This window comes from Lepidochelys olivacea (genome assembly GCF_965140295.1).
Source record: "Lepidochelys olivacea isolate rLepOli2 genome assembly, chromosome: 9".
In the NCBI taxonomy this organism is placed as follows: Eukaryota; Metazoa; Chordata; order Testudines; family Cheloniidae; genus Lepidochelys; species Lepidochelys olivacea.
In genome coordinates this window covers 67,540,538-67,567,779 of record NC_140419.1, presented here as the reverse complement: position 1 = coordinate 67,567,779, position 27,242 = coordinate 67,540,538, and the positions used below count along the sequence as shown (strand labels likewise).

General features: G+C 41.4%; 1 protein-coding gene across 1 annotated transcript in view; it reads left to right on the top strand.

Moving 5' to 3' along the window:
- DIAPH2 (diaphanous related formin 2) overlaps positions 1–27,242 on the top strand; it is an 813,565-nt gene that overhangs the window by 83,950 nt on the left and 702,373 nt on the right. Inside the window, exon 6 of the mRNA XM_084638844.1 lies at positions 21,808–21,947. Within this exon, the coding sequence (XP_084494970.1) occupies positions 21,808–21,947 (140 nt within the window). The remainder of the gene's footprint in view (positions 1–21,807; positions 21,948–27,242) is intronic.

Here is a 27,242-nt window from a genome sequence, read left to right as displayed (position 1 = left end):
AAAATTTTGCTGCGTATGCTTAAGAAGAGATGTTAACATTTTAAACTACTTTACAGTTCAAAAACCTGTAAGCCTTTTTGGAATTTCCAGCAATAGTTATTTCCTTGAAAATGACTGAATAATTGGAGAAAAGTCTCTCTTGTGCTTTTATTGTACTAAAATGAGTTTTATGTTTCGCTGCTGTCCTCATGCTTTGAACTGAACTTCTGCTACAAAAATCAGCAGCCTGTCCACCTCTCTCATATCCTCCTTTAGTACTTCTCACTGTATTTGCATACTGCAATTTAAATCTGTGGTAGCAACATATACTCTAGTTTTATGAAAACAAAACAAAGCTGTTGTAAACTAAATTTTGGCCTTTGCTATGGACATATTACTGACAATGGCGCCAAAAAGAGTTAAAAGAGAGATGTCTGAGAAAATGACTTCTCCTTTTTTGTAATCCAGTTGTCACTGAACTACAGCAGTGCTTTAAACATCACGTTTTGCATTTGGAAAAAAAAAAAGATGTGGAGTGCTATAAATAGGACTAGCCCTTCTCTGGAGCCCTTTATTTACCTCTTAACAAGCTTTTTCTCTTTACAAAGTTGAATTCCCATATGATTTCCAGTCTACAAGTCTTCCTCAAACATAAAGATGTTCTTCCAAAGGAAAGTACATATTTGATCTTTCCTGGAGTGTGACAATGGCAGGTGTCTGTTTTGTGGGTGTGTCTTAATTTGGTATGCAAACTTGAACACTGTACAGAATTAAGGTTACACACACACACTTTTTGTGGTCAGGCCACTGAGATGAGTTACCCCTGTACGGAGCCCACTAACATGTGATTGACAAAAGCATCTTCCAGAAGGGCGTTCATTCTTGATCTGAAGATGAATAATTCACACTGTGGACTATCTGAGGGTTTTTAAGATGAGATTAAAAGTTAGAGACATGTTTGTAAAATGGATTAAAACAAAAGTCACTCAGAATGCCAGGTGAACCTAAAAGACAATAGAATTAATATGTGTGGACCCTCATTAACAGGTCCATTGCTGAGAGTGGAAGATAGCTCCCTGCTGAGAATGTACTACACTCTGTATAGCTAGTAGAGAATCTGTCTCACTTGTATCAGATTTTGGTAGAATTTTAAGAACAGCTTTGGCTGTCTTGATTTCAGTCTCTTATTTGGGGCAGCAGTTGGAAATTTTTTTTTTAATCACCAAATAGTTGTAAAGTCAGTCCATATCATCCACTTGACTATCTGGGAGTGCTGATCTCTTATTGTCTTTTTACTTTTAATATATCCATTGTGTGTGCACTTCTATATACATTATTTGGTTCTATTGATATAAAAGTGCTTGTTTCAGAGTAGTTGAGTCACTTATTTTCTGAGCCCTGATTCCCTAAGGCCCTGAATTGATGCAATTTAGCCCTGTATTATATCAGGCCCCAAACAGTCACGATTATCTTAGACCATGACATTAAAAAACAAAACATACCTCACACATATTGGGTCCTTTTTATTTTTTTCTGGTTTTTGAGGCTTTAGGGTTCAGTTTCCACTGATTTTCTTTTAAATTACACCTGTGAGTGTCACTGCTCCTGGACTTGATAAAATTGTCTAAACTGGCAATGTTGGTATGCATAAGTGTCTTTAAAATTAGTATATTCTAAACAGAGTGGATTGTTTGGCTATAACTGCAGTACAGTAATACTTCCAAATGGCTACTATTACAATGCCTCCTACCATTTTTCCCTTCAATTAATGTATAGGTCATTACTTAAAAAAGGAAAACAACAACAAAAAAACCTTAATTTTTTTAGGGTCCAAAGCCAGTCATTCAGAAATGAAGAAATACCAGTTTTCTGATTGCTTCTGTAACTTTGTTCTGTCCCACATCTGTGCACATCCGTTTTGACTACGACCCTATTAAATTCATGGTCCATTTTGGTCAATTTCTTGGTCACAGGATTTTAAAAAAGGTAAATTTCATGATTTTAGCTATTTAAATTTGAAATATCACAGTGTTGTAATTGTAGGGGTCCTGACCCAAAAAGGAGTTGTAGGGGGGTCGCAAAGTTATTATAGGGGAGGTTGTGGTACTGCTACCCTTAACTTCTGTGCTGCTGCTGGCGGTGGCACTGCCTTCAGAGCTGGGGGACTGGAGAGTGGTGGCTGCTGGCTGGGAGCCCAGCTCTGAAGACAGAGATGCCACCATCAGCAGTGCAGAAGTAAGTATAGCCACCCTTCCTTCTGCGCTGCTGCTGGCAGGACGCTGCCTTCAGGGCTGAGCGTCTCGCCTACAGCCACCACTCTCTAGCCGCCCAGCTCTGAAGGCAGCGTAGAAGGAAGGGTGGCTATACTGCGACACCCCCACCCCCCCAAAAAAATAACCTTGTGACTCCCCTGCAACTCGCTTTTGGGTCAGGACCCCCAATTTGAGAAACGCTGGTCTCCTCTGTGAAATCTGTATAGTTATGGGGTAAAAGGACACAAAAGACCAGATTTCACGGTCCATGTCATGTTTTTCATGGCTGTGAGTTTGGTAGGGCCCTAACTATATAACAGTCTTCAGTTCCATGATCGCATACTGTGTTTTCCATAGGACCAATGCTTCAGTGATTGCAGAGAATAGATCTAGGTGGGATTGGTAGTGGAATTGAGATTGCATGGGCAACCATAAATCTGGTATTTCCAAACATTCAAGTGCTTGATCTTTCAGCTTAAACTTCTAACGTTATTTTGTATGTAACACAGTATACAACTATTCATTGGAGATGCATTGGGCAAGACAGGTCTGAAGACAATTGCATCTCTATCAGAAGTTAATGTGGTAGTGGTTTTAGAAAGATAGATTATGTAGAATGAGTAACATGGTTTTTAATAATTACTTTACAGTTGTAGTTAAGTTACATGAGAAATTAGCAGGTGATTAATTATCATCATCGTGTTCCTATTATGCCTCTGGTGTTTATGGAAGTGATGGAGCTCCTCCACTCCTGTATGTTTCTGGCAAGTCTTTCAATGGTTCCCCAGCTGTGCCCCAGGTTTTTCAGTTCGGCTTCCCCAGCTCTTCGCCATGTTGTTTTCAGGCATCCTCATTTTCGCTTGCCTTCAGTTATGCATCTTATTGCTCCTCTGGTGCTGTAATCAGTTTCCATCCGAAACACATGATCAATCCATCTCCAGCGGCTCCTGGCAATGATGGTGTTTGGATCCTCTTGGCTGGACTGTGTCAATAGATCTTGGTTTGAGATTGTTCTGGGCCAAAAGATATGGTGGGTTTTTCTGAGGCAGGTTGTATGGAATGAAGACAGTTTAGACATGTCATAATTTCTCATTCTCCAGCATTCTGAACTATAAAGTAGTGTTGAAAGTACGGAGCTCTGATAAGTCTCGAGTCTGGTTTTGGTGTTGTATTTTGATGATTTTCAAACTGTATTTAAGCTCCTGAAAGTGTTCCTTGCTTTATTGATTTTGTTCTGGATGCCCTGGCTTGTTCCACTGTCCTCACTTATGGTGCTGCACAAGTATGTGAATGTTTCTACATTGGTGAGAACATAATCCTCTATCAGTACTGCTGATGCTGAGGTGATTTTAAAGGTCACATCATCTGTCTTATTGTGGTTGATTTTCAGTCCAATTTGGTGGCCGAATGTGTTGAGTAGAGTTTTTTTTTTCCTTGTATATGGTGTTTGGTATGTGATAAGAGAGCGATAGAATAGTTGTATCTAGCTACTCTAGTCATCTTTAATATATTTCAAAGGTAACAAATCTCAGTAAAAAAATCCATTCCGTCAAAAGTTAGCAGAGTAAGAGTATGTTTTCATGCCTTTTAGATAATTAAAACAAAGCTGTTAGTCAAATAGTTATTTTTGTTGCAATAACTAAAATATGTCCTCTTGAAACAATTTGCTGGAAAGAAATTTAATTTTAAGAATAACTTCGAGCTCCCTCTGTTATAAATTCTGTACTTGTGGAATACCAGGGTTTGGTGTTAGTATCAGAGAAGTGTCAACAATTCCAAGGGTAAGATGTGCATTTGTCAATATGCACTACTGGTTGAGATTAACATTATTAAGTCTATTTCAGCTTTGAGGAATTGAAATTATTTCTATTTTTCAACTTGTTTTATACCTTCTAAGTATTACATATGAAACAATATTTTGGTTATTTGTATTAGTTTTTTGAGATTAATTTTAATATAGTTGTGTGTGTATTTTTGAGCTTAAATATTTTCATTTTTATATCTTGTATCTGACTGTTTATCTGCTCCCAGAATGCTAGTAAAGTCTTCTTTTGGTTAAAGCAAAACCATGAATATTAAAGTAATGCTTTTGATAAATTTACTTTGGTTCACATACCTTAAATGTTTAACATCAGTGTCACCTAAACTGCTTACACACTGAAGTAATTCTATGTGGAGACGTATTATTTTTCATGCAGTTTGTGCAAACGTTTTGTTCAAGTTTATCTAGCAGATAAGGAGGTCATTAGGGCTTAAGAAGCAATTACACTTCCAATTACAAAAACAGTTTCAAACTGAAGTATTTAAACTTAAATCATATAGTTCTAGACTAGATTCAATTCTAATTTAAGTAGTTGACAAAAACCCACTAAAATCAATTCGTAAAATTATGATTTTTCTTACCAGAAAGTATGATTATAGCAAACAGGGACAGCTAAGCAGGACTTGCTGAAGTCCTGACAAAGGAGTTTGTAATCATGTCTCATACAGAGAAGGTTTGGCAGAGTTTTGCATGTCACGTGAAATGGGTATAATTTACAGTAAAAATATACTTGTACCATATATATTTATCCTTCGCACATTACAAATGTATAGCCCCTTGATTTCAGGTTCCTATACATATTACCAGTAATTATGGGATATTCATGTTTTATTTTTCCTAAGAGCAAACTTGGTTAATTAATCCTACCTGCCATTTCTGTATATGCAAGAAATCATTCCTCCTTACTGAAGAGTGGGAAATCAATAAGAACTTACTGTAGCTGTTGACTCATGACTTTGAATAGGAACCCTCTTCACGACCTTGTCAAACAAAGATGACCACAATTTAAGTGCTAGTGAATGTTTTGATGATCGTGTTTGACAATAGTCCTTTCCTTGTACTGTATGCATCTGGAACTTTGGCTTTTAAAGTAATACATTATACAGCATCAGTGGTTTTACAAAATGGTGTGTGGATTTTTTTGCAGTATTGAATGGTTGACACGTAGGTGTTTTGAAGCATAAAGTCTCACTATCTTTCCATTGCTTGAACTTGAACGTGTCATGCAAATCAGACAAATTACATATATCCGGCATGGTGGAACTCTCCCTGTGGATGCTCAACAGGCTGCTGTGCTCAACCTACACTTGGAGTCCCACATGCTCTTTGCTTCTCGGGTCTGAATAGAGTTCAAGCACGGTCTTGATAACTACAGGCCTCTATATACACACTCGAGGTACAGACCCTATGTGACACCTCTCTTGGCAGTGGGAACCCCGCAGTCCAATTGCATAGGCCCTTAAATTAGTGTCTACTCTCCCAAGCCCCCCCCAGTAGCTGTTGCATGCTCTTAAGGATTCCGTGAAGCTGTGACTCCTTCAGTTTAGTTTCCCTCTTTGGGGAGTACCTAACAGTGTAAACAAACTACACACAGATTCTACACAGGAATTTCTAAACATGCACACGCCTCACTCGTGTAGAAAACATAAGAGTCTTACAGATCCCTACAAACAAAATAAACATTGTGCATGCAAAACCTTCCGTCCGGGATACTGACCACTCCAAGAGCCCTTTTCAGGGTCCCAACAGAGAGAGAGAGAGTGCGCTTTACTAAGAGCAGACCTTGTCCTTTAATAACTTCCAGTTCTGCTGTCATCTGACCCTCGGCTTCAGTCTCGCTTAGGTGATCCAGGTTGCCGATCCAGGTTGCCCATCAGGTGATCCGTTGCTTGGTTATCACCCATCTGAAGTCCAGACTAGAAAAAACTACTTTCTTGCGGCATGACCACCCTTTGGCAATAACGCCTCTTGGAATTCAGTGCCAGATACAGGCAAAAAGGCAACAGGAAATTGACAGTACATTCTCAGAACCAAAATAATGTTCACAAATCAAAATGACACACACAGGCACACATACTATGTGGTCTCATCTATTTGCTGAATACATTTACTAATTCACATGTAATGCTCTAGACTTCAAACTCTCTATTTAGGCATCCATAATGCTATGGAATAGAATATACCATTTGTACTTGTTATCCCCTTTTATAAAGTGCTTATTCAGCATTAATTATTCTGAAGTCACATGTTTAATGGCACATTAGGCATTGTGTGTGTGTGTCATAACAGCAAATATTCTTCTAAACATCATGTTGTGTAGCGTTGCTATCATTTGTTTAGAAATGAGGGTAGGTTTTGCTGGCTTGCTTATTTCCCCCTCAAACATACCAAGAATCTCACCCAAAAACAGAACAGCCTTTTCAAAATAAAACAAAGACAATAAAAGCTTTGTTGTTTGGCATGTTAGGGTAACGGAGGGGGGCGGGGTCTTGTAGTCAAAAATTTTGGTTAACTAAGGGTTATACTTACCAATGGAATACCAATTTTCAAAGAACTGGAATACAATAAAATGAATAAAGTGTAAAATAGTATACAGGTACTCAGCAATCGGGTAGTAGTACTGCACTGCAGAGTGGTTGCTTTCTTGAAGCACTTAGGTGAATACAGGTAGTTTTCTATATAGTAGGTTATCTTATGACACTAATATCACTATGGGCACTGCATGGCATACACCCAGATCACTAAAAATATACTTAACACTAAAACTATACTGAACATAATTTAATCTTTCTTTGATGGTTCAAAAGGCACTTCAGGATCTTGTAGTACCTCGGTGTCATCGTTATCAACATCAATCATCATTGTAGATTGGGATGAATCTGTAATGGCCCTATGACACACCCTGGAAATTGCTTTTTGAATAAATCCCTAATATCAGCTTGTTTACTTGTCTTCTGTCTCTTTTGCATAAAAGTAGAGTGCAGAATGTGCAATGGCATAACGTCCTGGGCAGTATACTAGTCTCTGTTAGATTGAAGATTTGTATTGCGAGATATCAGAAATGCTGGATAATAGAGCTTTCTGGCTGATAAAGTGCCAGGTAACACAGCTTTTACTGTATTTTGAAAGAGCAATAAAAATTCAGGGCTGGAAGGGAACTCAGGAGGTCATTAGCTCATTGCCCCCGCAATGAGGCAGGACCAGGTATACCCATACCATCTCTGATAGGTTTTTGTCTAATCTTACCTGTTCTTAAAAGCCTCTAGTGACCTGGATTCAACAGCAAAACCTAACCTATTCCAGTACTTGATCTACTACAAGATAGTTTCCTTTATTTATCACCAAAATCTCCCTTGCTGTAGATTAAACTGATTATTTATGGGGATTGTCTCAACAATATTGTTAGCACTGTTACTAGCATGATTATTCTGATCAGTATAGACTGTTTTTTATAGATTGTCATGTTGCAAAATGGTGATAAAGATTACCTAGAAGGTAATTGTACTATCTAGGTGGGCTAGCTTGGTTCTCTGATGCCATGCTGATCAGAGAAATCATTATGTTCCACTTGAAAAAATTTTTTTGTTGACATAATTACTAAGTTCTGTTTATGAAGTAGCTTTCAGGGGGGGAAATAATTTTGTAAGGTTTCCTTAAAATGTATTTGGGCATTGTATTAAGTCAAGCTCTGAAAAGAGGAAGCTGTGAAGAGAAATAAAAGAATACAGCTGCTTATTTCTTTTGATAAGTACAATAGAACTTCAGAGTTACAAACACCTCAGGAACAGCGGTCGTTCGTAACTCTAAAATGTTCATAACTCTAAACAAAACGTTACGGCTGTTCTTTCGAAAGTTTGCAACTGAACATTGACTTAATAAAGCTTTGAAATTTTACTATGCAGAAGAAAAATGCTGCTTTCCCTTCATGTTTTTTAGTAGCCTATGTTTAACAGAGTACTGTACTGTATTTGCTTTTTTTTTTGGGTTTCTGCTGCTGCCTGATTGTGTACTTCAGGTTCCAAATGAGGTGTGTAGTTGACTGGTCAGTTCGTAACTCCTGGAGTTTCTTACTCTGAGGTTCAGCTGTAGTTGTGACCCCAGCATTAAAATAATACTGTAGTTGCTACTGTGCTCTGGATTCTCCCTGTCATACCGTATGAGTAATATCAGCCTTCCAGGGGCCAAAACAGACTTCAGTGCAGAGGTCCAGAACAGGGTACCCTGTACCACTTAAACTTTTCACAGACTGTTTAAGAAGTGCTTGATATGCAGTCTGCACGAGGATAAAACTCAATACTAAATTGGTGAATATCTTCATCCAGATAGTCAATCCTGTGTATTAGTACAAATGACTGTTACTTGATTTATTTCATCTTAAATTTACAGAGAAGTAATAACCTAGGTACATATATGAAACACACCTTATGTTGTCTGAATCAAATTGCAAGGTGCTAACTAAAAAAACAGAAATCAGAATGAGGTGAAGTGGCATTAAGGCACAATGGAAACAGGTGTGGAACAATGTCTTTGTAGACTCTTAAAATACTTCTGTTTCAGAATATCAGAAGTAATCTGATGCTCATTTTGTACCCTATAAGCATTTATGAATTTCAGAATAAGAAATAAAGTAGAGATTTTATATGAAGTGCACAATGGGTGCTTTACCTTGGTAGTAGAATATACGCTAACCTAAACCCTTGCTAAGTGCCATGAATACCTCTTTCATTTTATATTTTTAAGGAATAACATGTCCTGATTATAATAGCACTCAGTTACTGATCTGGACTGTTTACATGAGATATCAATGTGTTTTCTTGTGTGGTACTCAAATCAGTTTCCATCTTTGAGGAAGGAGTGTTGCTGACCGACAGTTTGACAGTAATCTTGAAGAATGATCAAATTACCTTTTCTAATGTTATGCTGCTATATCTCTTGTCAGATTATAACAATATAATGACTTATATAGCACTAAGTAGCTAGAATGTTCGTCATTTATAAAATAACTTTTTTTAATATAAGCAGAGAGAAATGAATATTCATATCTAATAATTTCATCAAATATATTGCATATATCTGTCAGGCAGACATCACTTGTGATCTCTTAACAGGTACCCCAGTACTGCCTCGTTGTGGTGTAATCTTAGTGGAGTACTCACTTAATGCCAATTTAGGAGTGTGTTGTCAAATGTGGATGGCAAAGGAAAATGACTAAAATGTATTGGAGAGAGGGAGCCTTAGTCTTGTTGCTAAGCCACAGGGCTGATGCTAAGGAAACCTGTCTAGTGTTTTTGGTTTGGCCATAGATGGCCAAGAATACAGAGAAGGTATTGTGCCTTAGTTGACCCATTTGAAAACTGGCATAATGCTTGGCTAACTCACAGGCATGTTAGGTCAAATTAGTTGAAGATCCACAGATAGAAGGATATATAATTTGACTGTATCATTGCTGTTTTCACTAATAGTAGAGTTCACTGTAGTTGTTTACTTGATAAAACACCTAAAAGTATGAATAATAAGGAATGGAGAACTAAATGTGCCTTGTATTGTCATTAGGTATGGCTGTTTCTTTGTCTGAAATATTACACAAAGAAAAATGAAATTCTACCTTTCCTGCAAGGAATTAATCATCTGTGCTCTTAGTACTAACAAGAGAAAAAAGGCATTAAAGCAGAGCTTAATAGGCTTTCAAAGGTGTCACTAGGAAATTTCGCTGTTGGCTGCCATAACGCAGCTTGCCACTTTTCTTCTGAAACAGATGTGCTTGACCAGCCAGTGTACCCAGCTTTGTTACAAAGTCATTCAAAATGTAGCTGGACCCTCCATTATCTTAGCAGAAGACACCCTCACCCTACAGATAGGACTGGAAATGGTGAACCGAGTCACAAGGAGCAGATCCTTTAATATAAGCAAAAGGTACCAGCCACGTCTGTCATACCTACCCACTGAGAAATCTTGTGTGAAAGGTTGGATGCAGGCCTCCACAGCCTAATGACAGGTTTATCCAAATAATCAATTCATCTGTTGAAATGAAAAGCACCAAAACTCTTTCTTGGAGTGAGAAAGGAGCAACTATAAAACCAAATGGTTTTGGTTAGTGATATGGTTCCTTTTGGGTGATGGGGTGGGGATTTACTTTGTTTGATGAACCATGCAATATTCACAAATGCTTGAGGACCACTCCCATGTATATAAACAGTGTGCATGGGCAGTTTGAGGCATTCAGCCCCTGTTGGAGCTTGGCTCATACATGACCAGGCAGTTCTATGGGTTGATACCAATTGAAGAACACGAGGTGCTCCTTAAAAGGAACAATAAAGCCTCTCTTCTAAAGAAATAATTCATCAGCTCAGCGTCTAAGTAATCAAACTGTAGGGCAAAGACCACGAGTATTCAATAGATGCATCCTCCATGAAAATACATATTTGCCATTCTTTGTTTCTCTGAGTAGGTTTGCATATATTTTCCTAATTACAGTATTGTCTTCTGAACCTTTTAAAACTGTTTCTTTTGAAAAGCAGATATTTCTTTTTCACTTATATGGAGTTGTTCTAGTGGGAAGTATTAAATGTGACTCCTTTTTAAAACGTGTTTTATGTGGTAAACTCTGGTATGTTAAAAAAAAATTAGACCATTCAGATGTTACTTTGAAGCAACCTATATTGATCATGAAATACATACTGTACATCACAAAAAATTATTTTAGTATGCCTCACTAATTGGAACAGCAGAGGGAAGCTGTCCCATAAGACCAGTGAACAAAATATACAAAAGGAATCTTAAACCGCAACAAAGTAAGATGACTTCACTGACAGTGCAGACCATATTTACCAACATGAGCATATATATATAAAAACAACGATCAGAAAGTGTGTGTATATATAATTCACTACTTTCCAAGTGTATAAAAATACTGTGTATATAGACATATATAATTTAGAATGCCTAGCACATAAAATTGTTAATTCAATATAAATCTCTTCATATGTACACATGTTGTACAGCATGGTTGACGTCCTCCTGTTAATATTTATGAAAAAAGAAATCATGTGAAAGACAAAACTAGGTTGTTTAGAGAGATTGCTCTAACAAAAATGTGTTATCTGAACAGTTAACAATGTCCTTGAAGGGAAGCAACATATATGTTTTATCTGAGTGCAAAGTAGAAGTGTTCATCAAATGTACTCGATATTAAAATTTCTACCTCAATAGATTCTACTAAGCTCAGTAACATTCTTCCGTGCTAAAATGTCCTACAGGTTGCTAGCTGCAGTTAGTGTTGCAAAGCTACCTGAATAGGTCATAGAACTACAGTCAAATGTCCAGCTGCTTATTGTCTTGTAACAAGCAAACAAAATTAAAATGACTCAATTTTCACTACTGTTATATAATTTACTTTTTCTAAGTTGCAGTTGTCAAGGCTGATTCCCCACTCTGGCACTTTGAGTGTAGAAGTTGGGGGCCTGCAAGGATTCTAAAAGTTAATACTGGCCACTGCAGGCTGGTATTAAACTTCTAGGGTTATAGCTTTTCTCTGACCTCGGGATGGGTAGATGCTGCCACCACCCAAGTGCAAACACCCCCACTTCCCCTTTTAAGAACCCAGGAAGGAGCATTTGGCAATTCCTTCCTGTGGGGTACTCTCAAGCCCTTTCAGCCCCCCTCTGGGGAAGAGTTGAGAAAGAAAACAAAGGAAATCAGCTGTTGCCACCAGCTAATTAAACAACATATACATAAACCTCTTAGGGAACAAAAAAACCCAATTGTGTTCTTAAAGTAGGTAAATTTTGCTAAAAACGAAAAGATAGAAAATACATCTGGAACTTAAGCTTTTTGCTAGATCTTAAAAAAACAATTAAGAAAATTAAGCATGAAGAAAGCTCTCTTGAGGTTCAGCTTAAAGGTTACAAGCAAAACAAAATGATTTGGGGGTTAGCATAGAGGAGTCCATGATTTGGGGGTTAGCATAGAGGAGCTAATAAGAAAAAAAGAAGAGATAAACCTAATCACATCTTCCTTGACATTCCCTGATCTACATACATATTTGGGGGTTTCAAATAAGTAGTCTTTAGGTATGATCTGATGTTCTTTCATATCTGGCTTAAAGCATCCTAGAGCATAGTTCAGCCCTGTTCCTGCTCTGCGTCTCCTCTCTCTCTGGAGAACAACAACAGAACAACAAAGGGAAGTTTTTTCCCAATTTTAAAAAGTTCTAGCCTTCCCATTGACTCTTTTGGTCAGCTGCCCACTCACTTCCCTTTACCTATGCATGTAGTCAGAGTTTTTAACCCTTTACAGGTAAAGCAAGTGGAGAACAGCTACCAAGAGGGATTCTATAGCTAACCGGCTGGCTGGGTGTCCACAAAAGGGAGCTACCCCCCACCCATTTATCACAGCAGTTTAGTCAAGAATTGCATGGTTTAATTGGATTTTTTTCCCTATGGATTACTGCACATAATCTTTTCCTTCAGTAAAGGAAGGACAATATGTAAGATAAAGTAATCATTGTGTGGGGGATGGAGACTGTCATCAAAGATGGTAGTACCTGATAAACTGAGCTTGAAAAGAAAGGTTGAAGTAATCAGTGTTTCTCATATTGAGAGATCAGTTGTGAAGGAGTTGATGATAATTCGTGAAACACAAGAATCGTTTAGAATCAATGTCAGTAGGCAGACATAAACAGTATGTGAAATGCCAGTGGTGGTCCATCCAGTCTTCCTAACTTCACTAGCACCCGTAGCCTCTAAATGAGTTGAATTGGCGCTTCTGTGCTAAACTACAGTGTTCTTAGTGAGTGAGTCCAGCTCCTATGTTGCTACAGTTTAAGGATAAACAGGGTGAAAGATGCTATTAACACTTCTTTTAGGTTTGGAGGCTCTAGGAGCACACAGAGAACAAAGACAGTGACCACTAACAGAGTTACAAGGAAAACGTCTTGTTTGTATTATAAGTTTTACTAAGCAGATGATTAAGGTTAATAAGTACAAATGCTGAGAAATTCCATGCAATAGACAGTGCTGTATTCATACTCATGTACCCAAAGAGATCAGAGTCTCGTGGATCTTCAACAGGTGGTCATTGATAGAGCGGTGATGCCTGCTGGGGTCTTCCCAATGGGGTATCCCTTTTTATCCTATGTTATGACCACATGCACCACCTTTATCTGTGGGAAGGTTCCACCCTCCTCTTCCTTATTTGTACTTCCACATCCCATAAATTTTGGGGTGCCATGCTTCTCATATACTGTTCAGTTTCTTTTATTCTCATTTATACCTCATTAACATGGACACAAACATGCTCCATTTATAACTTGTGGTAAGAGCAAAATTTATGTATTAAAGTATTATGGCAAAGTATTCTGGAATGGTGGCTAAAGCATGAAGGGGTATACGAATGTTTAGCATATCTGGCACGTAAAGCCGGCTACAAAAGTGCCATGCGAACACCTTTTCTCACTTTTAGGTGACAAGAAGCGGGCAGCATTATCTCCTGTAAATGTAAATAAACTTGTTTGCCTTAGCGATTGGCTACAGAAGAAGTAGGACTGAGTGGACTGATAGGCTCTAAAGTTTTACATTGTTTTGTTTTTTAGTGCAGTTATAAAACGAAAACATGTACGTCTGTAAGTTGCACTTCCACGATGAAGAGATTGCATTTCAGTACTTGTATGAGCTGAAGTGAGCACGGTCTACTTTGTATGCTGTGTTGTAATTGAAACCAATACATTTGAAAATGTAGAAAAACATCCATAATATTTAATAAATGTCAATAGGTATTCTGTTGTTTAACAGGGCAAGTAAAACTGTTATTAATCATGATTAATTTTTTAAATCACGTGAGTTAACTGCGATTGACCTTCCTAATTTCCACCAATGCTAGTATTCATTTATCTTTGATCCTTATTTCCACCTATTGAAGAAAACCATATATAATTTTTAAAGCAACAGTAACTAACGAAAATATTAAAATCTATAATATGTTGATGCTTCTGGAAAGCATTACCTGAGGGCAGAAGTTTATTTAAATAGTGTGTTTGGAGGAGGTGTCCACCAGCTTAACAATATAGGGGTGGGTGTGTGTGTGTGTGTGTGTGTGTGTGTGTGTGTGTGCGCGCGCGCACGCGCACGGGTATGCTAGTAACAGCACCAGCACCCACTTCTGTTTTTATCCATGAATTGCAGTCCGATTTGGCCATTCATATATGCATCACCACACACTGATTACTTTGCATCTCTACCAGATGCAAATATACCAAATAGTGCACTGTCACATCTTGAGAGAATCCTAACCTCTGGTGCTACTCAGTGAAGCAGTGTCTAACTGAATAAGGCTTACGCTGATGGAAGCATTAAAGATTGTTCCATGTCTCAGTAGCATAATGTCTGTGGAGCACTGTTCAAATCCTTGGTGTATAGCGCATGGAGTGGAGAGCATAATATTGGTTCCTGTTCTCATTTTCAGTGTACATTAGCAGTTTTCTTTATTACACAGTTTACTATTGAACAGAAATAATAATGTTCTTGTCATGCTTGAAGGAATGTTTAAGCGCTAACTGTAAGTATGTGATTACAATAATATTCATTGTGCTAGGCACTTCCCATCCACACAGAGCTTTATAATCGAAGTATACTGGATCGACTGAGGGTGGGGCAGAGGGGTATAACACATAAGCAGAAAGAACAGTATGATGGTAGTATGTCATGTTAAATTCCACAATCTTTTTGGGGGTGGGGGCTGGAGTTAGTGAGGAGGGGATAAACGAAACATCAGGATAAGACAAGGGATGGGAAAGGGAATGTTGAAGGGAGAAGGGTAGGGGGGAAAGGGCAGTGGAGGAAGGAGGGAAGAGTATGAAGGGCAGGTGTGAATGGCACTGATGTATAGAGACTAAGGGAGAGGCTGGAGAAACAGCAAATGAGCACTGCAGCATTGCACCTGAAGACTTAAGTCACCCATTTACTGTGACAGACTGCCTACACACCCTCTTGCTTGCAACAGAACCCTACTGTTGCTGCACATGTGCATTTCACTCTGGTTGGAGTGTTAGTTTAGCTTGAGCCAGGTTGGAATTCCAAACGTAACTATTGATAACTTCTGAAATAATTCTTCCTCAAAGGAGCAGGGTTGGAGTGACAGGTTGAGGCCCAAGTGTGCTCAAAAACAGTTAAAAGAACCAGATGATTTTTGTAAACTTTTTTGTGGGGGAGGAGGGTGTGGATTTTTCTGAACTGCTTGCTGAATTGACTCAAAATTTGGACCACTAACCCTACCCCACATGTCTGTGATCATCTGAGCAAATTTTGAGACAGTCTCCGGGTTTTAGAGAAATTAGACTCCGAGTGAGTGAGTGACTCTCAACTATAATTATAGGAGAGCTGCTGCTCTGCTATAATGTATCACTCCTGGGGAAATTCTGCACCACTGTGCATGCGTAGAATTTGTCTCCCACAGATTTCTTTGCTTCACCGCAGAAAAATGACTTTCTGATGGGGAAGCGAAGGGAAGCTACATGAGTGGTCATGCAACTCTCCTCAGCAGTATGTTTTGGGTGCCCAGGGCAGCTGACAGAGAGGTAAATCACTGTGGAGCAGGGGGCTCCTACCCTGCGCTGGGCTCAGGTGCTAGTCCTGGCTGGTCTGGATGGAACTTCCTCTTCCCCTGCATGGCATTTGGGGCTGTGTCAGACCTATCCCCAGATGTCTCTCCTGGCTGTAGGAAGCTCTGCAACTCCCCTTCCCCCCCACATGCTCCCTGCACCCATTGCTCTTCAGCTGCAGGGGGAGGGGGTCACTGTACAGGGAGCTGCTCCTCCAGCTGTCCTGCCCCTGTGTATCCAGAATCCCCCGGACGAGCCCCACTCGCCCTGCACCTGGACCACCGCAGTGAGCCTCCTACACCCGGATCCCCACTGTCCTGAGCCCCACTCCCCCAGCATCTGGACCCTCCACTGAGCCCCCCGCACCCCTGAGATTAGCTCTATCCCCCCCGCACCAGACCCTCCACCCTGCTGAGCCCCAACCACCTTCACCTGGACCCCCCTGCAGAGTCCTATTCCTGTTACATCCAGAACCCCCCAACAAGCCCTTGTGCATGCAGATCCCCACCACATGTGGATCCCACACTGAGCCACTTGCACCCAGATTACCCTACACAGAACCTTCTCAATCTACACTTGGATCCCCCCACATTAAGCCCCTCCACACTTGGATCGTGCCTTGATGAGCCTGCTTGCCCACACATGGTCCACTTGGCATGGAGGGGCATGGCCCTAGAGTGTTTCTGGGGCAGGCCTGGTCCTTGTGCTCTGTCGGGGTTGGTTGCAACCTCATCACTGAGTCCATGTCCTGGGGAGAAGCTGCACAGTGATCTCCCATCTCTGTGCAGTCAGTGGTCTGTGCTTCCCAATGCCATGCTGGAATCTTCACATTGATTCGACAAATAAAATGTGCAGAATTTTAAAATATTGTGTGCAGAATTTTTATTTTTTAGTGCAGATTTAATTTTTTGGTGCAGAACGCCCTCAGGAGTAAATGTATTTTAAAGACATGATTGTGTTCAGCCAGTAGAGGAAGATTCTGAGAAATAAGCTATCTAAGGACTCTTAACTTGTAAGAAATTTAACTGTCCACCTGAAAATTTAAAAAGTATGTAAGTACTTGTTTGTGGTCCTTAAAATTCACATTTGGATATCTCTGAAACATTATTGAAGTAAAAATAACAAGGAGTCTCATGGCACCTTAAAGACTAACAGATTTATTTAAGCATAAGCTTTTGTGGGTAAAAACCCTGAAGAAGCGGGGTTTTTACCCATGAAAGCTTATGCTCAAATAAAGCTGTTAGTCTTTAAGGTGCCATGAGACTCCTTGTTGTTTTTGTGGATACAGACTAACAGGGCTACCCCCTGATTATTGAAGTAAATTTTTCATTGATTGTTTTGATTGCAGGTTGTGAAGTGATCCTCAAGTTAATTGTAAATAAGTCTCCACTTAAACTAGAGTAAAAATACTTAGGGACAACTTCAGTCAGGATGAGTTTGGCCCATGGTGTTAAATTAAAATGTGTAGAAGATACCCCATCTCAGATTTAAAAAGTTAGTTTGTGTAAGACTGCTTTTTACTTGTGCTAAATTCTGCTACAAGCACTGTGAGCTCAGTATATCAGCTGACCCGCAGTTTTCCTCCCCATTCCCACCATTTTGGTACTGCATACATGTTGGTGGGGTGGGGTGGGGAGAAGGAGGATTAGTCAAGATGCAACAATTCCCTCCTAATCGATTTCAAATTAAGGAATAAAGCTTTTTGTTCCTCTACTTTTGGTACAGTGTGACGCACACTAATTGCTAGCTTTTGTCTCTGCATTATGTTTTAAAGATCAGAAGGGTATACTAGTAACTTTCATTAATCTCATACAGAGCAGCTAATTAAAATTTGTATTATCCATCCATTTTCTACTTTTTTCCTATGTTCTATATCAGAACGGGATTTCATTAATCCACATATTGCAATAAAATTCTTAAATAATTAGAGCTACATTTAAATCACTGTTCACAGATAGGTTTTACAGTACAATACAAATTTTCAGAAGAGCTTTCACTGATTTGACATGTTGATCCTTAAAGTGACTGAAGTTGAGAAGCTGGAATAATTGGGGGGAAAGGGAGAAGACTTCTTAAATCATTTAAATTTTTAAATCCAGTTTTCCCCTATGCATAGCCCCAAAGAACTTGTTGATAGCTGCAGATAAGTATCTTATCAGATAGATGGAAAACTGCTTGGCTGAGTCATTGAAAGTTTTTCAATACCGGGAGCCTCCATAATCCCTGTTAGCATCTCCAATGTTAGTGTTCTATTCAAAATGGATTTACAATGGAGCAGAAGTTGCTGGTTTACTCTAAAAACAAGTGTTCAATGTGGAATTTGTTCTTACTCTGAATTTTCTAACTAGTGTGTTGTTTTTTCTTCCCCTGAACATTTTATTATTAGGAAGTTGTTGAAATTGGGCTCTGGATGAAAATTTGGCCATGATACCCCTGCTTCACATCAGTGACTGAAACATGGTTTTTGAAGGCTATTTATATAAAAATCAGAGGTGCATTCTGAAAGATAACATGCAGTCGATAGGGTTTTATATTTACTTAGGGTCCTGTTTTGCAACTATTAATATTATAGCTGAAAGTCTCTGTCGCACACCCAAAGCTTATTGATGAGCTTGTACATGAAATCTTATGCAATACAGAACCTTCTCCAGTAGGAGCTACATTTTTTTTTTCTCCTTTTTTAATTCTGGTACTGAGAACTTAAATTGGAGTTGCACATAGCTGCTTACAGAAGAAGTCATAAACAGTTTCACTTGTAATCCTCCCTTTCATTCAAACCCCATCCTCACTTATGGTAATTAAAAAACAAAAACAAAAAAACACATAGAATCATAGAATATCAGGGTTGGAAAGACCTCAGGAGGTCATCTAGTCCACCCCCTGCTCAAAGCAGGACCAATCCCTAACTAAGTCACGTTTGTGGTGTTGCAGTTAGGTTTGGCACATGTAAGAAACCAGACAAAAAAGCAGGGAAATAATCATTCAAATCAAGTCATGTGACATCACATACCTTCTTTAGCATGAGCACAAACTTCACCATAACCGCAGCTACCATACCCCACAGACCAGAGCTTAAACTCTAGAGATCTCAGTCATCCAAAACCGCTTTTAGCCATCTCTTTACCACCCAAAAAAATCTCCTAATGTAGCCAAGTATGACACCAATTGTCCATAAGTAATAGGGTTGGAAGGGAAAATAATCATAGGTGCATGCATAACTGTTTAGATTGCAGGGGAGATTGGGCTGTGGTATATGGTCTTTGGTGCATGTGGTGATAATTTGTGTATTTGTGGGTGGAGGAATAGAGGCATGTGCTATTGAGTGGCTTAAATTTTCATTTAGTTACCTTGCTTTTGACTCGTGTGTGTGTATATATATATATATTTTTTAAAACAGATTAAAATTGTTAATGTAGTAAAGTCAAGCACGTGTGTTGGGTAATGCATGTGCTGCCTTTCTTTGGCATTAAGATAGTCTGACATATCTGCCCTGTTCCATCAGCAGGATGGAACTTGCTCAAGCAATAAATCAGAGTTGTATAGTGAAGGCAACTCTCTTCTGTAAAATCAGTTGCATTTGTTGCAGATATATTTAGGGAATGAGGCAGGGAACTACAGGAAGAGGCAGGCCCAAGAACTATGAAGAGGCATGAAGGCAGGGATTTGAGTAGTTGGAGATGGTTCGACTTTTGCGTGTCTAGGTCACAAATAAGTTAATATGCCAACTTTTGAAGCTGTAATGCTGGTAAAAAGACAAATCTTCTCTTCATTACATAAAAAGAAAAGGAGTACTTGTGGCACCTTAGAGACGAACCAGTTTATTTGAGCATAAGCTTTCGTGAGCTACAGCTCACTTCATCGAAAGCTTATGCTCAGATAAATTGGTTAGTCTCTAAGGTGCCCCAAGTACTCCTTTTCTTTTTGCGAATATAGACTAACACGGCTGTTACTCTGAAACCTGTCTTTATTACATATTTATCTACTTAATTGATTAACTTAACACTTTAGGAGCTTTTTGTAACGGTTACTTGAAACCTGTGCTTGAAAATCTCAGCAAATGACCAGCAGCTGAAATGAATGTGAAAACTGTGTTTCTGCATGCAGTTCCCATAAAATTGGATAGATAAGCCAAGGAGTAAACTGATAAATTTCACGCTTCCCCAAATTTATTTCTTCCAATACTACCTCAATTTCCATGGAGGATGGGGACTAGAGCCCGTGAGCTAAAACTCATCAGAGCTTCCAGTTGCAGTTTGCATGGAGACAACCAAATTTCAGTTCTTACTACTACTTATGTAATAATACCAAAGCTATTAGTAACTCCTGTAACCCAAGCTTCTTGATATCTGATCACTAGACAATCGTAAAGCTTCAACTCTGCTGAACTTCATATGAAATCAAGAATGTAGGGAAACTGATATGCATCTTCAGTGGCGGATTTGGGGTTAATGGGGACCTGTGCTCAGCTTCATTTTTGGGGCCCCAAGAAAGAGAACATTCGCTCTTATCTCCCCCATCCCTGTTTTTCATTCTTTTTTCCTTCATCCTCGTCCTATATTACAATTAATAGGAAGTAAATGAAAATAAAGTGAGGTACCTTAATTGTTTTTGTAGTCTAACTTTTTTTTCACAGACCTCTTGAAAGTTGCTAAGGGTGGAGGCAGACCATTTATATGATCTTTCCAAATATTGTTTGTACTGTTAGCTAACTATTGTAAAGTGCTTTGGATAAGAGCACTTTACTTTTTTTTTTAATTATTATATAAAAAAACATTGGGGTGCAGGGTCTGGGCAGGACTTAGGATGTGGGAGGGGGCTCAGGGTTGGGGTGTGGGGTCTGGGAGGAGGTTAGGGTGCAGGAGTGGGCTGGGTGTGGGGTCTGGCCAGGAGTTAGGGTGTGGGAGGGGGCTCAAGGTTGGAGTGTGGGGGCTGGGTGTTTGGGGTGCGGAGTCTGGCCAGGAGTTAGGGTGTGGGAGGGGGTTCCGAGCTGGGGCAGAGCGTTGGGGTGTGGAGTGCTTACCTGGGGAAGCTTCTGTTTGATGCGAGGGGTGCAGGTGGGGATGGGGGAGCACAGGAGCTTCCGTTTGGTGCTTAGGGCAGGGGTGGGGATGGGGGGGTGCAGGAGTAGGGCAAGGGTGTGTGTGTGGGGGGCTGGGTGTGGGGAGGTGCAGGAGTCAGGGCTGGGGTTGTGGCAGGGAGCAGGAGTGAGGGCAGGGGGCTGGGCCGGGTGTGTGTGGCCAGCTCACTGCCCTGAGCCGCTCAGGGTGTTGGCTGCCTGGCCCGGGGGCCCTGTGCCAGGGCACTGTGTGTTTCATTGTAAATCCGCCTCTGTGCATCTCCCCACATTTGTAGAAAAAGTCCCCACAATTCTTTCCCAGAAATAATGTCTTGAGACAATTGTGTTCATTCCTTCCTTCCTTCGCCCAGCTTCATTGTGTTACTATAACAGATAATGAAGTGCAGGATGGGTGCAGAAAGCTGTAGAGTTATGAAATGTTGATGGGATATCCCTCAGATACCAAACTATGTACGAAGGTTAATCTGCCTGGGAGTTGTTTCCTTTCCTTAAATAGGATGTCAGGTGGATTTTCCCATATTTACATATGATGTGTGGAAATCTGTACATTAAAATCTACCTCTTATTTGTATGTTTCATAATGTTAAATATTTTTTTAAATAGTCAATCCTTGTATAATTTGAGTAAATCTTTTTTTCTCAATTTTGTTTACTTTTAAAAAATGAGTTACTTTCAAATCCATGGATAAAATCTTAAAATAATGTACACTATTTTCTTCAAACATCATGTCACAGATTAATTTTAGCTCTTAGGGAATTTTATTTAAGCCTTAATATATCATGTGCTATACGTCACTATTAGCTGCTACTTGGGTGATAAGTTTTTTAAATTTCTTCTCTGGAGGATGGAAGAAAATTTTTTATGTGCACTGGCCTTCTTGCTAGCCATACAAGGAATGTTACTGTATACAGCCTTGTTTCCACTTGTAAGTCAGAAGTTTGGATGCAGTACTCTTGCCAGATAGAAAGAATGACCATTCTAGATGTGAAATTTCACATCTGTATTTGCTTAAATATATTCGACTAATTAATGTAATTTGGATTCTGGCTATGTTCAAATTTCATCTGTTTTTTTTCTTTTACAGGGAGGATTGAAAAATAGCAAGCATGAGTGCACACTGTCTTCACAAGAATATGTCCATGAATTACGATCTGGTATCACAGAAGAAAAACTTCTTAACTGCCTAGAATCTCTCAGAGTGTCTCTAACCAGCAATCCAGTCAGGTAGGAGATATGTTTTACTTTATAATAACAGAGATATGTAATGGTGTTAATTGTATATAATAAATTGCTCTACCATATGTAGGACCCCTGTGTGAAACATGTTATAAAATCAGTTAATTTCTTGGATTTCAGTACCAAGATTGAAGTCTAAAAGTACTGTGAAAAGATAAATGATCATAATGGTTAAGTGTGTAAGCCTTCTTTTGAAAGGCATAGGCTTTAGGTTAAGCACTGTTAAGAGGGAAGTGTCTAAAAGCAGAGCAGTAATCTTTATAGTTTCAGACTCTGCTAAACAATGTTTCTTAATGGAAGCTTTAGAAACCAGAAGATTTGCTGCTACTGTTTAAAAAGCACAAAGCTTTTCAAATTGCTGAAACGATTGTTTTGGTTGAAGGAAGGGAAATCGTTTGACATCAGAGGTGACTGGTAAATCAAGTTGTTTACCTCTGGTGCCAAAGGAGACACTGGTGCAAGCAATAAAACCTGCTGACTAGTAAGCTATGAATGGTTTTATGTATATTACCATATGGCATATTTGCTAATAGATGTGCCCCAGTGGCTTCAGTATGTCTCCTCCTCTGTGCACAGCTTTAGAGTGAGAATGCACAAAGGATTGACATCTGGGCTGACTTTGAATTTGTGTCCATGTTTATGTGAGGAATATTGGCTGACTTTCCATACCCCTAGTGAGGCTGATAACCCGCTGAGTCCCTGAAGCTGTAACATTTGTCCTGGCTGTTCATAATCTTTTTATACCGTCACTAAACATCCCTGAAGGAAGGGGGGTATGTGACCAGTGCACACTTTCTAAGATGTACAGTAATGGAGCTCCTTTAGTGCTGATGGTGGAATGTCCTGAAGTGAAAGGAGGTGAGGGGCCATTTGCTTCATCCCATATGCACTTCAATATCACAGCCATTCTTTCACAACAAAACTTAATTAGCCCTGGTTCAACACAGCTTTTACTTACCATATTTGGAAAAAAAAAATCTCACGTGAAATATGCTGTACATCCACAACAGCTTGTTTTCAAAGCATCATAAATTGATCAAGTAATCAAAGTTTGCCTGAAAGCTCAAACGTGTCTTCCTAGTGCAGGAGTATTCCCTCACATATTTAAGCTTTATGCCGACAGCAATTTTCGTATTCGTTCTACTAGTCAAAACAAATAAACTACAATGCTCATATTTCAAAGTGTGGCAAGTGGTGTTTGTCGGTTTATTTATTTGTTTATTTATTTTAAGCTTTTCAGATATGTTGTATAAAAGTCTTGAGTGGTATTTTAGGTAATGAATCATTTTGTAATCTTCAATGAAAAAACAAAGTGTAGACTGGAAATTTTTTTTTTATGGTACTTTCCTGGCAGACCAAATCTATCTTTTCTTAACTTTTTTGTTTAACTGTAAATCCCTGTTTTAGAGCCTGTAGTTTTGGAATAAGATTATATAGGTATGTGTGATACAGTGTACAAGTCTTTAAACACTTGGGTAGGAGCAACCTAAAAAGAGTTAGACCAAAATATCTTCAGTTTCCTGTGCCAGCTGCTACTGAGTTTGTGGGCCAAGAACGCAAGGGATAAGAATCTTTGAAGTAAACTGGAGCTCACAGGCAACCAGGCATAATGACTATATTTTAGGTTTGGTGCAGCCAGGGGCTACAGGAGTTGGGGAGGCTGCACCATACACAAAAGAAACAGACTGCAGATCAGAGTTAGAAGGAAAAAGTCTATGTGCGGTTTCTGGTCTCTTTCTGTACAATAGAAATCTATTTTGGCAATATTTCCCCATACCCTCCTCCCCATGAGTGCTGACCAGGTGTTGGGTGAAGAAGAGCCCACTGTGTCCTCTGTGCACCTCTGTAAACAGATTTATAATCTTCTTCTTCTTCGAGGTGTTGCTCATGTGTATTCCACAATAGGTGTGCACTGGTGCTGGAAGTTTTTCCCCTAATAGTACCTGTAGGGGGGAGCGCCCCCCGCGACCTCTGGAGTGGCGCCTGCCTGGCGCGATATAAGGGGAGCTGTGCGCTTCCCCCACCCTCAGTTCCTTCTTGCCGCCAGTGAAGGTGCGTCAGAATTGCTCTGCTCTAGCTTTGCTGTAGCTCGTCCCCAGAACTGTTAGTTCATTCACCATTAGTACGTCTAGTTAGTTAGCTGTTTAGTTAGTTTAGTCAGTGAGCCCAGGCTGGGGCATGCCCCCCGCCCCAGGGTTTAAGTCGTGCGGCTCTTGTAGGCATTTTATGCCAAGAAGTGACCTGTATGCAGACTGTTTGCACTGCTTGGGAGAAACCCATATCAGTGAAAGGTGCAAGATTTGCAAGTTGTTTAAGCCTCGGACCAAAAGAGAAAGGAACATTAGGCTTTGGGCCATCCTGGTGAAGTCAGCACTGACGCCGACTACTACATGCTGCTCCGAATCGGTACCGGGCACCGCAACGTCAGTACGTGGCAACCCTCTGGTGTCATCAACCAGTCGGCACCGCTCCCCACCCACAGGGCATGCCAAGAGGGCCAGGAAGCCTCCTTCTTTGCAGCGGCACCGAGGGAGGTCTGGGACAGAGGCTAGGCCCGTGTCGGGCAGTCCTTGATCCCCACCGGGCCGCAGGCCTCCGATTCAGGTTGAGCGGAGTAGCCTGGCCCTTTCGGAGCAGGCCTCTCTGGATGTCCAGATGCCGTCCACATCTGAAGCCCTCCAGGTGGCCCAGAACATTATGTCCATGCCGGTGCCTGTAGCGCTGCCAGTGTTGGCCCCGCACTCCAGAGGCAAGCTGCCGTTGGGATCTCCGCAGTCGCCTTCGGCCTGGTACCGGTCTCTGTCAAGGGAACGTTCGTGATGCCGATCAATGCCCAGCAACTGCTCAGAGCAGAGTCCAGGTGGATCGCCCTCGACGCCGACCAGAGTGTCTGGCTGGGTTCCGTCCAGCCGGGATTCGCGGCACCGCTCGTCCTCAAGGAATGAATATTGGTGGGACTGTGGCGGGCTTCGCCATTGGTGCTCATCTCTGAGAGAGTACTGCAATCCATCATGGCACGGTCGTCTATGCCGTTCCCTCTCAGACTCCCACTCCAAGTCTCCGCCAAGACATAGCAGCTCTGGGCGTCGATTGCCAGCGTTTCGCCATCGCGGGTCCACCCGCTGAGGCCATTCTGGAACAGCTGTTACTACCGGTTCTACATGTTGAGATTGTGGTCCCGTGGCTGTTGTAGATCCCGGCACCGCCTCTCCTCCCAGTCCAGAGACAGCAGCAGATCTTACGCCAGCCTGGTCTCCATTCATAGCCATCCTTTGTTGGGCCAGGCCAGCCAATCCGAACAGCTGGCCCTGCCGGTGCCACAGCAGGTGCAGTGGCACCAAGTTTTGTGGCTGACCCAGTGGGCACCATGGCCTCTGTTGCAGCCCCTGGTGGGAGCTAGCTCAGTGGCCTGAGCTTCGGAGGCACAGTCGGCCTCCCTCTCCAGACTCCCAAGAAAGGAGGTGGTGGGACGTGTGTCCTCAGCACCATGCCCAGAGTCTGACCAGGTGGTGGACACTCCAGTGCTGGCCGACACCCAGAGCACCGCACCGGCCTCTTTGCCCTGCCTGGAGGAGGTGACTTGTGGTCCTACCCCCCTCTGTCCCACAGGCAGACTTCACGGCCTACCAAGAACTTTTAAAGAGGGTGGCAGCAAGCCCCCACCTCCAGGCAGACGAGATGGAGGAGCCCTCAGAATCCTTGTTTAATGTGTTGTCCCCATCGGCACCGGGTAGGGTGGCCTTGCCTCTCCATTAAGGGGTGGCTAAGATATCATATGTCCCATGGCAAACACTGGCCTCGTTGGCCCCCATCTCTAAAAAGGCAGAACGCAAGTACTATGTACCCGCTAAGGGGCATGAGTACTTGTATACCCACCCGGCGCACAACTCCCTGGTGGTCGAGTCGGTCAACCACAGGGAATGGCAGGGTCAGCCAGCCCCGACCCCAAAGAACAAAAACTCGTGGAGACTGGACTCTTTCGGAAGGGAAGTTTATTGATCTTCAAGCTTCCAGTTGCGAGTGGCAAACCATCAGGCTCTCCTGGACCGGTACAAATTCAATCTGTGGGGCTACCTACCCAAGTTTGAGGACTCCCTCCAGGAATGCGATAGGAAGGAGTTCAAAGTGCTAGTGGAGGAAGGGGCAGCGGCCACTTGGGCGTCCCTGCAGGCAGCCTCAGATGTTGCGGACACGGCCGCACGATCAATGGCCTCCGGTGTTCATGAGACGGGCGTCATGGCTCCTGCTCTCTGGACTGTCCAGCGAGTCACAGTCTTCCATGCAGGATCTCCCATTTGATGGGAAAGCTCTGTTTGCAGAGGAAACAGATACAAGTTTGCATGGCATGAAAGACTCCCGCACGACCATCCAGACTCTGGGCCTCTATGTCTCGGCTCTGGCAAAACCTAAGTTCAAGCCGCAGCAGACTCCCACCCAGGCCGCCCTCCCGAAGTATGAGGCCACTGATAAGAAGCAGTGGGCCTATAAGAGATGTTTTCAGAGGCAGTCTTGGCCTGCCCCGCAGCCTGGGTCCTCCAAGGGCAAGCAAGTGGGGAAAAGGCGTTTTTGATGTGACGCTCGGGGGCACTCCACCAGTCCTCATCAGGGATCCACCCCCAATAGAGCTTCCTTTCTCCAACCGGTTGTGTGCTTTCCTCCTGGAATGGTTGTGGCTAACCTCGGACCGATGAGTCCTCAACACCATCTTCTGGGGTTACACCCTCCAGTTTATTTTCTCCCCGTCCCCCTTGGTGGACCCCTCGCACGAAGGAGTGGCTTGTAGGTCTAGGAGCAATAGAGGCGGTGCAGAGCACGCAGCACCCCTTATACCGCGCCAGGCACGCGCCACTCCAGGGGTCGTGGGGAGCGATCCCCCCTAGGGGTACTGCTAGGGGAAAAACTTCCTGCACCAGTGCAGGTGGCGAGCACGCACACCTATTGTGGAATAGACGTGAGCAACACATCTTGAGGAACACCAGTTACGGAAAAGTTAACTGTCTCTTCTGGTACTGTGAAAAGTGCCTCTACAATATGCTTCACTTCCTATGATCAGGTACAGTATAATATATAGGCTGAAAAAATATGAATAAGATGTAAACTGTATACACATGTTCCTATGTTAATTGAATCAGTACCTTTAAAAGCCATTTTAAATAAGGGGCTTTCAGTAAGTTCTCACCTGAAAAAACCTTTCTGATTTACTTCCTTTAACTGCGTTAGAGGTCAGAACCAAGATCTAAAAGTGTCATGGCAACATTCATTTTTGAAATGTCACTGAAGAGC